This window comes from Lepidochelys kempii, chromosome 4 (genome assembly GCF_965140285.1).
Source record: "Lepidochelys kempii isolate rLepKem1 chromosome 4, rLepKem1.hap1, whole genome shotgun sequence".
NCBI classification, from domain to species: Eukaryota; Metazoa; Chordata; order Testudines; family Cheloniidae; genus Lepidochelys; species Lepidochelys kempii.
The window spans coordinates 11812008-11824209 of record NC_136383.1 but is presented as its reverse complement, the minus strand read 5'-3'; the positions used below and the strand labels follow the sequence as shown (position 1 = coordinate 11824209).

Genomic DNA, 12202 nt, shown 5'->3' with positions numbered 1-12202 from the left:
TACAAAAGCAACTTTCCCTCTCTTGGTGTTGACACCCCCTCATCAATTATTGGGAGTGGCCCACATCCACCCTGATTGAATTGGCCTTGTCAAGACTGGTTCTCCACTTGTGAGGTAACTCCCTTCTCTTCTTGTGTCAGTATATTTATGCCTGCATCTGTAATTTTCACTCCATGCATCTGAAGAAGTGGGTTTTTTACCCACAAAAGCTTATACCCAAATAAATTTGTTAAGTCTTTAAGTTGCCACCAGACACGTTGTTGTTTTTCACCTGTGGTGGTTGTAATCATTGCAAGAGCAAACTTTGGGGCTACAATTTCTGGTGGGGCTACAATTTCTGTCTATGGAGCTGCCCAAGAGCATTGCCGGTTCTGCATGTAAGTTCGAGTCTGCTAGCTCTGCAAGCCCAACCTTTGGCTGCAGACCAAGAGAGCTCAGCCTGGCTCAGAAGTAGGATGCAAAGGTGAGTCTTGCTTGTCAAGAATCACAGAAAAGTCTCCTCCAGATCAGGATTGTCTAAATGGTCCAGGCTAGGAATCCTTGCTGACCTGCAGAGCTTTCTTTCATGCTGCTGTAACAAGGATTTTTGAAATGCTTGGCAGGAGCTTCACAGCAGAGTTTGCTGTGTCTTTATGTTAGGTTGGAGCCCAGTGCTTTGACTGATGGATGCTGGCAGGATACGTTTCCCTTAAATAAGTAAACCCGTAGTCCAAGCATACAATGGACAGCTTTGCTTTCATGTCAAAAAGTGCTGAAATTATTAGTTATGAATGTTAAAAATATAGGGCAAACATTAACTTAACCATATATTCTTTTATGAAATCCAAAGCCCAAATGCTATTCATACTACTGCTCTAAACATGTATAAAAGCCTAACCATTAAGCATTTACAACACCCAGACAGTAACAAAACAGTTACAAATTTATGATCATTTATACTCACTGATGGACCAGACCAGAGAAGAGTCCTTTAATCCCAGTTCGCCGCAGTGTGACTGGACTGGATCTGATGAACAACCTCAAATTTATGGCTCTTCAGCAAACATAATTGCTAGTGTCAGTAACACCCAGTCAGGGACAGTTCACCCTTGCTACTTTCCTTTTTCTAAGGCCTTCCCTTCTTATCTCCTCTTCCCATCTTTCTTATCAACCGTTTTTCTTCTGTTGCCCTTTTCTTCACATGGGCCTCAGTTTCAAGATAACATTGGCGCGTGGGAAGGTTTGTGCTTATTTTTTACAAGATAGTTTTTCTTTGTCTTGTAGCTACAGCCCCCTCTTGTTGAGAGAAAACTTTCCTGTATTTTATTAGTTACTTTTTAAACCATACATCCTTCCCATTACATTGTGGTCTTCTAACTCATTGTTCTCACGGCCTTCCTGTACTTGCTGATTAGGATCTTTCTCTACTTACCACCACAAACTAGAAAGCAAACATATAGTTTTCTTAACCAAAATTAAGCTACCTTTAATTCTTTCATTCCATAGCTATCCCCCAGAGAGCTTAGGGGTGTGAGTGGTTTCTAGGGTCTGCTCCTCTGAATGATCCTCCGTGGGAACAAGAAGTTCACAGTGAATTTTGAGTCCTCTGCCTCCTCTGGATCGTGAGGGGCAGAGCTGTGAGAGACTGGGGGAACTTACTCTGTGGGCAGGACAGCTTGGGGAGGGAGAATTGGGAAGTTCACTCTCTTGAAGTGGAACAACAACGGTCTGCAGGTACAGAGGTTTCTTGTGAGCATCCTGGACAGATGCTTGATGGACCAGAGATGCTCTCAGCTTCCAATGCCTCACTGTCATTGGGCATAAGAGTCCAGAACAAATATCAAGCAGATGGAGTGGCAGAGGATAGATGTCATTGACCACATCTACTGGAGGGAGCATGCTTCCACATGGCCTGTCTGAGGCCTTGTCTACACTACGAAATTATGTCGAATTTATGGAAGTTGGTTTTGTAGCAAACATGGGATTGACTCAGCCAGGTCATTTCCCTTTTAAGTTTCGTTTCATGGCAATTCAGTCCTACCGGCAGTGCACTGTCTTTTAATCTGCAGCCAGCAGAAGATGATGGCTAGTCGTCATACTGCACCGTCTTCTGCCGAGCACCCAGGATATGACGATGGCTAGTGGTTGTACTGCACAGTCTGCTGCCAGCAAGATGTATAAAGATAGATGAAGCGGATCAAAACAAGAAATAGACCAGATTTGTTTTGTATTCATTTTCTCCTCCCTCCCTCCATGAAATCAATGGCCTGCTAAACCCAGTTTTGAGTTCTATCCTTGAGGTTTTGAGTTCTATCCTTGAGGGGGCCATTCTGTTACTCGCAAAACCACCCCCTTTGTTGATTTTAATTCCCTGTAAGCCAACCCTGTAAGCCATGTCATCAGTCACGCCTCCCTCCGTCAGGGCAACAGCAGACAATCGTTCCTCGCCTTTTTTCTGTGCAGACGCCATACTACGGCAAGCATGGAGCCAGCTCAGATCACTTTGGCAATTAGGAGCACATTAAACACCACACGCATTATCCAGCAGTATATGCAGCACCAGAACCTGGCAAAGCGATACCGGGCGAGTAGGCGACGTCAGCGCGGTCACGTGAGTGATCAGGACATGGACACAGACTTCTCTCAAAGCACAGGCCCTGGCAATGTGGGCTTCATGGTGCTAATGGGGCAGGTTCATGCGGTGTAACGCCGATTTTGGGCTCGGGAAACAAGCACAGACTGGTGGGACCGCATAGTGTTGCAGGTCTGGGATGATTCCCAGTGGCTGCGAAACTTTCGCATGCGTAAGGGCACTTTCATGGAACTTTGTGACTTGCTTTCCCCTGCCCTGAGGCACAAGAATACCAAGATGAGAGAAGCCCTCACAGTTGAGAAGCGAGTGGCAATAGCCCTGTGGAAACTTGCAAAGCCAGACAGCTACCGGTCAGTTGGGAATCAATTTGGAGTGGGCAAATCTACTGTGGGGGCTGCTGTGATGCAAGTAGCCAACGCAATCAAAGATCTGCTGATATCAAGGGTAGTGACCCTGGGAAATGTGCAGGTCATAGTGGATGGCTTTGCTGCAATGGGATTCCCTAACTGTGGTGGGGCTATAGACGGAACCCATATCCCTATCTTCGCACCAGAGCACCAAGCCGGCGAGTACATAAACCGCAAGGGGTACTTTTCAATAGTGCTGCAAGCACTGCTGGATCACAAGGGACGTTTCACCAACATCAACGTGGGATGGCCGGGAAAGGTACGTGACGCTTGCATCTTCAGGAACTCTGGTCTGTTTCAAAAGCTGCAGGAAGGGACTTTATAGGCATTTCAACATCCCCAACGGTTATTTTCTGGTCTGGGAATAGTTATCCTTGGGGACCCAGCCTACCCCTTAATGCCATGGCTCATGAAGCCGTACACAGGCAGCCTGGACAGTAGTCAGGAGCTGTTCAACTACAGGCTGAGCAAGTGCAGAATGGTGGTAGAATGTGCATTTGGAAGTTTAAAGGCGCGCTGGTGCAGTTTACTGACTCGGTTAGACCTCAGCAAAAACAATATTCCCACTGTTATTACTGCTTGCTGTGTGCTCCACAATATCTGTGAGAGTAAGGGGGAGACATTTATGGCAGGGTGGGAGGTTGAGGCAAATCGCCAGGCCGCTGGTTACGCGCAGCCAGACACCAGGGCGGTTAGAAGAGCACAGGAGGGCGCGGTGCGCATCAAAGAAGCTTTGAAAACCAGTTTCATGACTGGCCAGGCTACGGTATGAAAGTTCTGTTTGTTTCTCCTTGATGAAACCCCCCACCCCTTGGTTCACTCTACTTCCCTGTAAGCTAACCACCCTCCCCTCCTCCCTTCGATCACCACTTGCAGAGGCAATAAAATCATTGTTGCTTCACATTCATGCATTCTTTATTAATTCATCACACAAATAGGGGGATAACTACCAAGGTAGCCCAGGAGGGGTGGTGGAGGAGGGAAGGACAAGGCCACACAGCACTTTAAAAGTTTAAAACTTATTGAATGCCAGCCTTCTGTTGCTTGGGCAATCCTCTGGGGTGGAGTGGCTGGGTGGCCGGAGGCCCCCCCACCGCATTCTTGGGCGTCTGGGTGAGGAGGCTATGGAACTTGGGGAGGAGGGTGGTTGGTTACACAGGGGCTTTAGCGGCGGTCTGTGCTCCAGCTGCCTTTCCTGCAGCTCAACCATATGCTGGAGCATACGAGTTTGATCCTCCAGCAGCCTCAGCATTGAATCCTGCCTCCTCTCATCACGCTGCCACCACCTTTCAGCTTCAGCCCTCTCTTCAGCCCACCACTTACTCTCTTCAGCCCGCCACCTCTCCTCCCGGTCATTTTGTGCTTTCCTGCACTCTGGCATTGTCTGCCTCCACACATTCATCTGTGCTCTGTCAGTGTGGGAGGACAGCATGAGCTCAGAGAACATTTAATCACGCGTGTGTTTTTTTTTCGCCTTCTAATCTTCGCTAGCCTCTGGGAAGGAGAAGATCCTGTGATCCTTGAAACACATGCAGCTGGTGGAGAAAAAAAAGGGACAGTGGTATTTTAAAAGACACATTTTATAGAACAATGGGTACACTCTTTCACAGTAAACCTTGCTGTTAACATTACATACATAGCACATGTGCTTTCGTTCCAAGATTGCATTTTGCCTCCCCCCAGCGCGTGGCTAGCCTCTCATCCCTCCCCGTGGCTAACAGCGGGAAACATTTCTGTTCAGCTACAGGCAAACAGCCCAGCAGGAATGGGCACCTCTAAATGTTCCCTTAAGAAAAGCACCCTATTTCAACCAGGTGACCATGAATGATATCACTCTCCTTAGGATAACACAGAGAGATAAAGAAAGGATGTTTGAACGCCAGCAAACATACACTGCAATGCTTTGTTCTACAATGATTCCCGAGTATGTGCTACTGGCCCGGAGTGGTAAAGTGTCCTACCATGGTGGATGGAATAAGGCTGCCCTCCCCAGAAACCTTTTGCAAAGGCTTTGGGAGTATATCCAGGAGAGCTGCGAGTACCAGGGCAAATTAATCATTAAACATGCTTGCTTTTAAACCATGGATAGTATTTTAAAAGGTACACTCACCAGAGGTCCCTTCTCCATCTGGCAGGTCCGGGAGGCAGTCTTGGGTGGGTTCGAGGAGTACTGGCTCCAGGTCCAGGGTGAGAAACAGTTCCTGGCTGTCAGAAAAACCGGTTTCTCCACTTGCTTGCTGTGAGCTATCTACAACCTCGTCAATCATCATCATCATCATCATCTTCCTTTTCCCCAAAACCTGCTTCCGTGTTGCCTCCATCTCCATTGAAGGAGTCAAACAACATGGCTGGGATAGTGGTGGCTGAACCCCCTAAAACGGCATGCAGCTCATCATAGAAGCGGCATGTTTTAGGCTCCGACCTGGAGCGGCCATTTGTCTCTGGTTTTCTGTAGGCTTGCCTCAGCTCCTTAAGTTTCACGCAGCACTGCTTTGGGTCCCTGTTGTGGCCTCTGTCCTTCATGCCCTGGGAGAGTTTGACAAATGTTTTGGCATTTCGAAAACTGGAACATAGTTCTGATAGCACTGATTCCTCTCCCCATACAGCGATCCGATCCCGTACCTCCCGTTCGGTCCATGCTGGAGCTCTTTTGCGATTCTGGGACTCCATCATAGTCACCTCTGCTGATGAGCTCTGCACTCACCAGCAGGTAATTACTCCCCCCACCCCGCTCTCCTGCTGGTAATAGCTCATCTTAAGTGATCACTCTCCTTACAATGTATATTTTTTCATGGTCTGTGTGTATGAATAAAATCTGCTCACTGTACTTTCCACTTTATGCATCTGATGAAGTGAGCTGTAGCTCACGAAAGCTTATGCTCAAATAAATTGGTTAGTCTCTAAGGTGCCGCAAGTCCTCCTTATGTTTTTTTGGGGACTGGCTTCTTGTTTTTAAGAACACGTGGGATTAACTGTACTGCCAGTGTCCTACTTAAGCCTTCCAAATAGGCTGTGAAACTTAACTGATGCAGCAGCTTCATGCTGGCCCTCCGCATGGGTGTAAATTTCTTACATTTTGATTGCACAATCCCATTAGCTTTATAAAGGTATGTTACAGTGCTTTGTTTACCCTGCAAGACTATTGGGGATGCAGCATTGCTTGCACATGCTGCTTCATTCCTTGGTGTTTCGTTTACTTTTCATTAAGTATCTCAGTGAGTCTCAGCAGCAACCCTGCAATGTTGGTAGCGGGGCACCTCCACAGGTTTGTCTTGCTTAGTAACAAAATGAAGCCAAATATGACTTTTAAAATAAGTCAGAACTGCCCACCGATTTCTGGTGTTTCTACTGGGACAGAATGTGTCAGTATCTTAGTAGCCCAGCAGTGGAATAAGGTCCATATGTCACCTATGGTCTACCCAGAGCCTGTCTCTGGAGGTACGTCTACACTGCACAGATCTTATGGTGGCATATGGAGGACATGCACTGCATGCCCCTAGCAGGAGTACAAATAGCAGTGTAGACGGTGAGGCATTGCTTAGACGAGTAAACCCTGTGGATATGTACCATGCACAGCTCTCTCTCGACATGCCCAAGCAGTGCCTGTCCCGTCTACACTGCTGTTTTTGGCAGTGTAGTTTCCGGCTGCCTCCCTGCTGGCAGAGCCTTTCCCCACTGCAGGGAACTTCTGGAGCCTTTCCCTTGCCATAGATCAGAGCTAGCGAGGGAATTTACCCTATTCCAGCTCTAGTATACACATCCCTTCTTCAGAGCCCTGCCTCAAGGCCCAGTCCCGGGCGTCATTATTTGCCAGTATCTATATTCACACTCTGTTAACATACTTTTAATGCTCTTGGGCCTATCACAATTCTCCGTTAAAAAGAAGATCCTGCCAACATTTCCCTTCTCTCCCCATGACTAATCACGCTGGTGGATGCTCATAAGTTCAATTTACAACCCAGTCAAGAGAAACAAATATGGGAAGTGTCTTGAGAGCTTCCTTTCTTATTTATTATTTGTGTCTTCTGTCACCTATTTTAATATGAGGTTAATTGGTCTTATTATTAACTAAAATCAACACTGCTCCTTTGACCTAGTTATATATGCCTGATCAGTATATAAATAAGCCTGTTTTAATTAAATTACTTCCAAATTGTGAGTTGTACATTGGACAGAAATCTGACCTTATTCAGTACCTAATTTAGTTGAGTTTCAAAGTCTCCATCTGGAAGATAAAACTAAGAATCAGTTTAAACCACTTGGGTGCTGAAAAGAAGTTAGGGTGTCTGGAGTCGCTGCAGATGTCAAGACACCGATGTAGCTGTAATCTGGTGTCTCATATCAGTTTTACATGGGTTGTGTCACAAAGGTTAAAAGTCTGATATGGGTTAAGATGATCATTAAGAATGAGCAGGATCTCACAATTCTACTGGAGCTAGAGGGCAAAAATAGAGTGTGTGACATATAAACAAAGGCTGAAGCTAAAATTTCTGCACAGTATAACTCCAAGAGTTGGTGAAAGTGTGGTGGAAATATTTTGTCAGCTGTATTATTAATATTTGTTGTGTCTTTCAGGTTCAAGGTGAAGAAAAAAATCTTTCCTGCACAAAGATTTCTGCTTTTCACCTCCTTTTAATTTTATTTATAGTTTTATATAAAAGCATAGGGCCAGCAACAGAGCTACACCGATTTACATCAGCTGAGGATCTGGCCCATAAAGTGTTACGTATTACTGTGATATATTTTAGGCAGTGATCTACAAAGTTACTTTCTGTACAAGACAAATAATGCGAAAGGGTTTCATAACAAAATTTCCCTCTTTTTCTCCATTGGAAGGCTTTTCTGAACAAGGCTGATTTGCTGTGGGACTTGAGGCCTGCTTTTCAGAGGTGGTAGGTAAGTACCCCCAGTGTCCACTGAAGTCAGCCATTTTGGTTGGTGTGGTGTCCACTCATTTCTTGAGATGTACGGACATGCAAACCTGGGAACATCTGGGTGACTTATTGTAACTGCACCCACCAGGCAATCCTCTTGTTCTGTAGCAATCCTTGTACTCACATTGGTCTATATTAGCTCCCACACAGCATCTGCTGGGGACGGTCCTTGCAGAGCCCTCATTTCTGATTAAACGATCCCCTTTTCCTCTGAAGTTAGTGACCCCTTTCTCTCTGAGATCGATGACCAGGTTCCCTGACTTATGAACATCTGACAAAAGCATAGCCCTAAATGTGCAGACTCTGCCACCAATTACACACATGCAAAGTGAAACAAAGTTTGAAAAGAGAGAGACAAAAATATCTAAATAAAAATTAAACACAATAAAAGCATAGCTGGGCTGGCACTGAGAGAACAGGTTCAGCTCTTGGTTACAAATGAGTAGTAAAGCAAAGGAAAAGCGAACACTTTTATAATTTCCTTGTCTCTCTTTACAGCTGCACAACTCCTGTGAGTGGCATCCTATTTTGGTGTGCCACTGGTGGGCCAGCTTATGAACCCCTTCCTCACAAAGCAGTTCCATTGATGACAACGTTACTCATATGAGGAATAGCATTACAATCTGTCCCTAAACCCCTACATTCTATGCCCCAATATTTAGGTGGGAGCGGGAAAAAAAGCACTTCAAACATTGATGGAAACAAATAAGGGGAAAGACATGTTTTAAATTCCCATGCGCTTTCTTCTAGTTTGTTTGCAAAATATTATGGTTCATGCAGCAACCTTGTCATAGTAAAACTGAAAAATATGTTAGACCAAGTCTTTGCAGTGTGAAATTCTGCAAGATGTTCTGAAGTTCCAAGGCAGGTGAATGGTTCAGGTGGAAATGTTAACCAGCTGCATTCAAACAGGCTCAGCGACACCTATCTATTGAGCTACTATCAATACAGTATTATTACTGTGACTCAATAGCTGAGCTAGCGTATGATCCCTGACTCCTTAGCACAGCTGAGCAAGTTGGGTCACAGTTTGGCTTACAGTGTTATTTTCAATAGGTTACTGTGTGTAGTTTGATGGGTGGGGTGGGGAAGGGAAGAGAAAACTGTAGCGATCACATTGCCTCTAAGGGCCACTCTAGAATAGTCAACAACACTATTGAAATATCTGTGGGCAATTACTGACACAAGTTTGACATGGTCAGACTCAGATGCCTGTGTCATCAAAACACTCCCACCTCATTTCTAATACTAACAAACATCGCCACGCTACCATTCTTGGTGAGTCAAATCTACTGCGTTCCAGGATGATGCAGAACTAGGTTAGGTTTCTAATATACCCAAGGAAGGCACAAAGATGGGAAACATTTCACAAGCCAGCAAATTAAATAAAGCACAAAGAAACATAATTCAGTATTTATTATTATTATTTATAAATCGCATTACAGTAGTACCTAGATTCTTCAACCAAGATCAGAGCGCCATGGTGCAAGGTGCTGTACAAACACAGAATGAGAGATGACCTCTGCTTTAAGGATGTTACAATGCGAATACATGAGATGGACACAGAATGGGAAAAGCAGTATTATCTACTTTTTATAGATGGGGAGCTCACAGAGAGATGAAGTACGACTTACCCACAGTCACATTGGAAGTCAGCAGCAGAGCCAGGAAATGAATCCAGATATCTAGAGTCCCAGGCCAGCACCTTAACTGCTAGATGATCCTAAGCACAAAATATAAATTTCCTGGTTTAAATGTCTTATTTCTTGTTAAAAGAAAGAACAAACAACAAACAAAGTCTCTGTGAGCGAGAGAGGACAGTGATTCACTAATACTCTACACCTGAAGTGAAACACAGTCTCTCAGTTGCCATTGCAAGTAGGTAGCAACTTCTCTTCATTGGAAGGTGCAACTCACAGAAAACAGAACGACCACATCCCCTTTTAGATGCACAGCGATACGCACCACAGTAGAAATATCCTGACGTTAAAGTCTCATGATATCTTATGATCTACAGTTGCTAGAAACAAAAGCCTCATCCCATCAGAAAGGGAGGATTCCTAGATTCCTAATGACTGAAATCTCCTTATTCTAGCTCTGAGGGGTGTGAAGTACCAGATGGAAAGGCCTACATTTTTTAAAGTGGCCATTAATTTTGGGTGCCCAAATTTAAACACAGCGCCCACAGAAGCCACGTCTAAGCAGGAGGCCCAAGCTGTCTCAAACTGGACACCCAGAAACCACAGCACCCAAATTAGTGAAGGAAAGAAGGAATAACTTTGATGGTACATTGTATATTTTGGGGAAAAAAAAAAAGCAGCAGCTGTTTGTGGTTGCTCAGGCGATGGGCTGCTATAATCAGTCCTGGCAAATATGAGTGGGCAGAGGGCAGGTGCCAGATGTGGTATATATATAATTGTTTGTACAGGTATTACAAGATTATAAAACAACAGCAGTGCCTATTTTAATGGGAAATGGGCACACAGATCCCTTTAGGCAGCTTTCAGGCATATTATAATGTGCTCTTGTTTTTAATCTTACAAGGCACAACTCAATATGAATGAGGAAGTGGATTCCAATTCTTCACTCAGTTGGCCTCAGATGCTGAGTTTCAATGGGACATACACGCATCCATACCCAGACCACAACATTTCCTATGTGGACTTCTACCTTCATCAGCCAGCAGTGGCAGCCGTCTTCATCATCTCCTACCTCCTCATCTTCCTCCTGTGTATGCTTGGCAATGGAGTGGTTTGCTTCATTGTTCTGAGGAACAAGCACATGCGCACAGTCACAAACCTCTTCATCTTGAATCTGGCTGTCAGTGACTTACTGGTGGGGATATTCTGCATGCCCACCACTCTCCTGGATAACATCGTAACAGGTAGGTAGAACCTGATGATATAAATGTTGGAGCGATCATGGAAATCTCCTACAGAGTTTGGTTCTCACTCAGGATGTGCAAAAGAAGAACCAACAAAAATCTTTGCCCAAGCCTGCCCTGGACTAGAGCCCTAAATATATATCGAGTTCAAGAACATGCAGAGCCAGATCTTTGGCCCCTGCTTTGGCTTCTGGGCACCATGAGAGTGATTCAAAGGCGCCAGGAAGCTGCCATCACAGCATAGGTGGTCTCACTACCCTTAGTGAGGGTGAAACCCGCCCCCACAATGGTAAAAAGTCAGCATAGCTAGCTCTTCACCACCACTTCCAACTCCCCCTGGCATCAGGGGGTTATGGGGGAAGGCGATGTGTGTTGGAGGCATGAGTTAGCATGCCCCGAGGCTACTCGGACGTACAAAAGGGAGCCAGTCCAATCCCTGGCTGCCCCCCAGGATCGAGAGGGCACCAACTTGGCCGCCTTTCCCATCACTTCCGTGGTCCTGCAGTGAGTGAAGCTTGGCTGGACCTAAGGACCTGGCCTCCAGTTCACATTTTTTCTTCATTGTTTTTCACGTCCCTGCACTTCCAAGTCCTAGCCAGAGCTGGGAATGGAAATTAGACCATGAGCCAATCTCCCCTCTTTCTGTTTCCAGATGGATTAAAATCAGACCGCTTAAAAAAAAAAACAACCTCACAACATATTCTTTTTTTTGTAAAACCTCAAACCCAGTTTTGCAGCCTCCAAAGGCTCAGAGATATGTCAGAACCTTCTGAGATCTGCCTGTCACCAATCCTCAACTAACCATGGCAGAGGTCACCAAAACGGCATACAGGGCTGTCGTCAATAGTGAGTGGTTGCCAGTCATTCACGCATACGCACAGCTAGGGCATATCTGTTTCTTCAGGGTACCTCACGCATTCCTAGAAGGCCAGCACACTAGGTGTACAACAGCAAAGCTCTGTTGACTTCAGTTGACCAAAGACTGGTGTAACCGAGAGCAGAACCAGGAACAGACTAGGAAATAGCGTGGCAACTGTGTGTGATCAGTTGGCAAATTTTGACTTTTTATATTGACTATATGCTAGAATTTTCATGTGGTTAATTTAATATAGGTATATATATATATATACACACACACATTTTTCATTTAAATAGGTATTGTCAGCCCTGCGATTGGACACAATTACACAATGTGATGAGTATTAGTGGTAATAACTTTATACATTTCTTCCCCACATATTTTTTGACAAGTGTCCACACCCAGTGCTGTGATATAAGCCAGTTAGAAGCCTGCGTTAAACTACACACCTTTCTTCCTCTCTTCCCCCTTTCTGTCACATAAGTTGGCTGTATAGATTTCAAAGTCCTGTCTACCCTTTCTGAGGTCCATCAGTATCATTTTTGG

The 12202-nt window shown here is 45.1% G+C and overlaps 1 protein-coding gene across 1 annotated transcript in view; it reads left to right on the top strand.

Annotated features, from left to right (window-relative positions):
- Positions 1 to 12202, top strand: part of NPFFR2 (neuropeptide FF receptor 2) — a 36381-nt gene that overhangs the window by 15795 nt on the left and 8384 nt on the right. Inside the window, exons 2-4 of the mRNA XM_073340018.2 lie at positions 5586 to 5689; positions 7816 to 7875; positions 10458 to 10797. Of these exons, the coding sequence (XP_073196119.1) occupies positions 10470 to 10797 (328 nt within the window). The 5' untranslated portion in view covers positions 5586 to 5689; positions 7816 to 7875; positions 10458 to 10469. The remainder of the gene's footprint in view (positions 1 to 5585; positions 5690 to 7815; positions 7876 to 10457; positions 10798 to 12202) is intronic.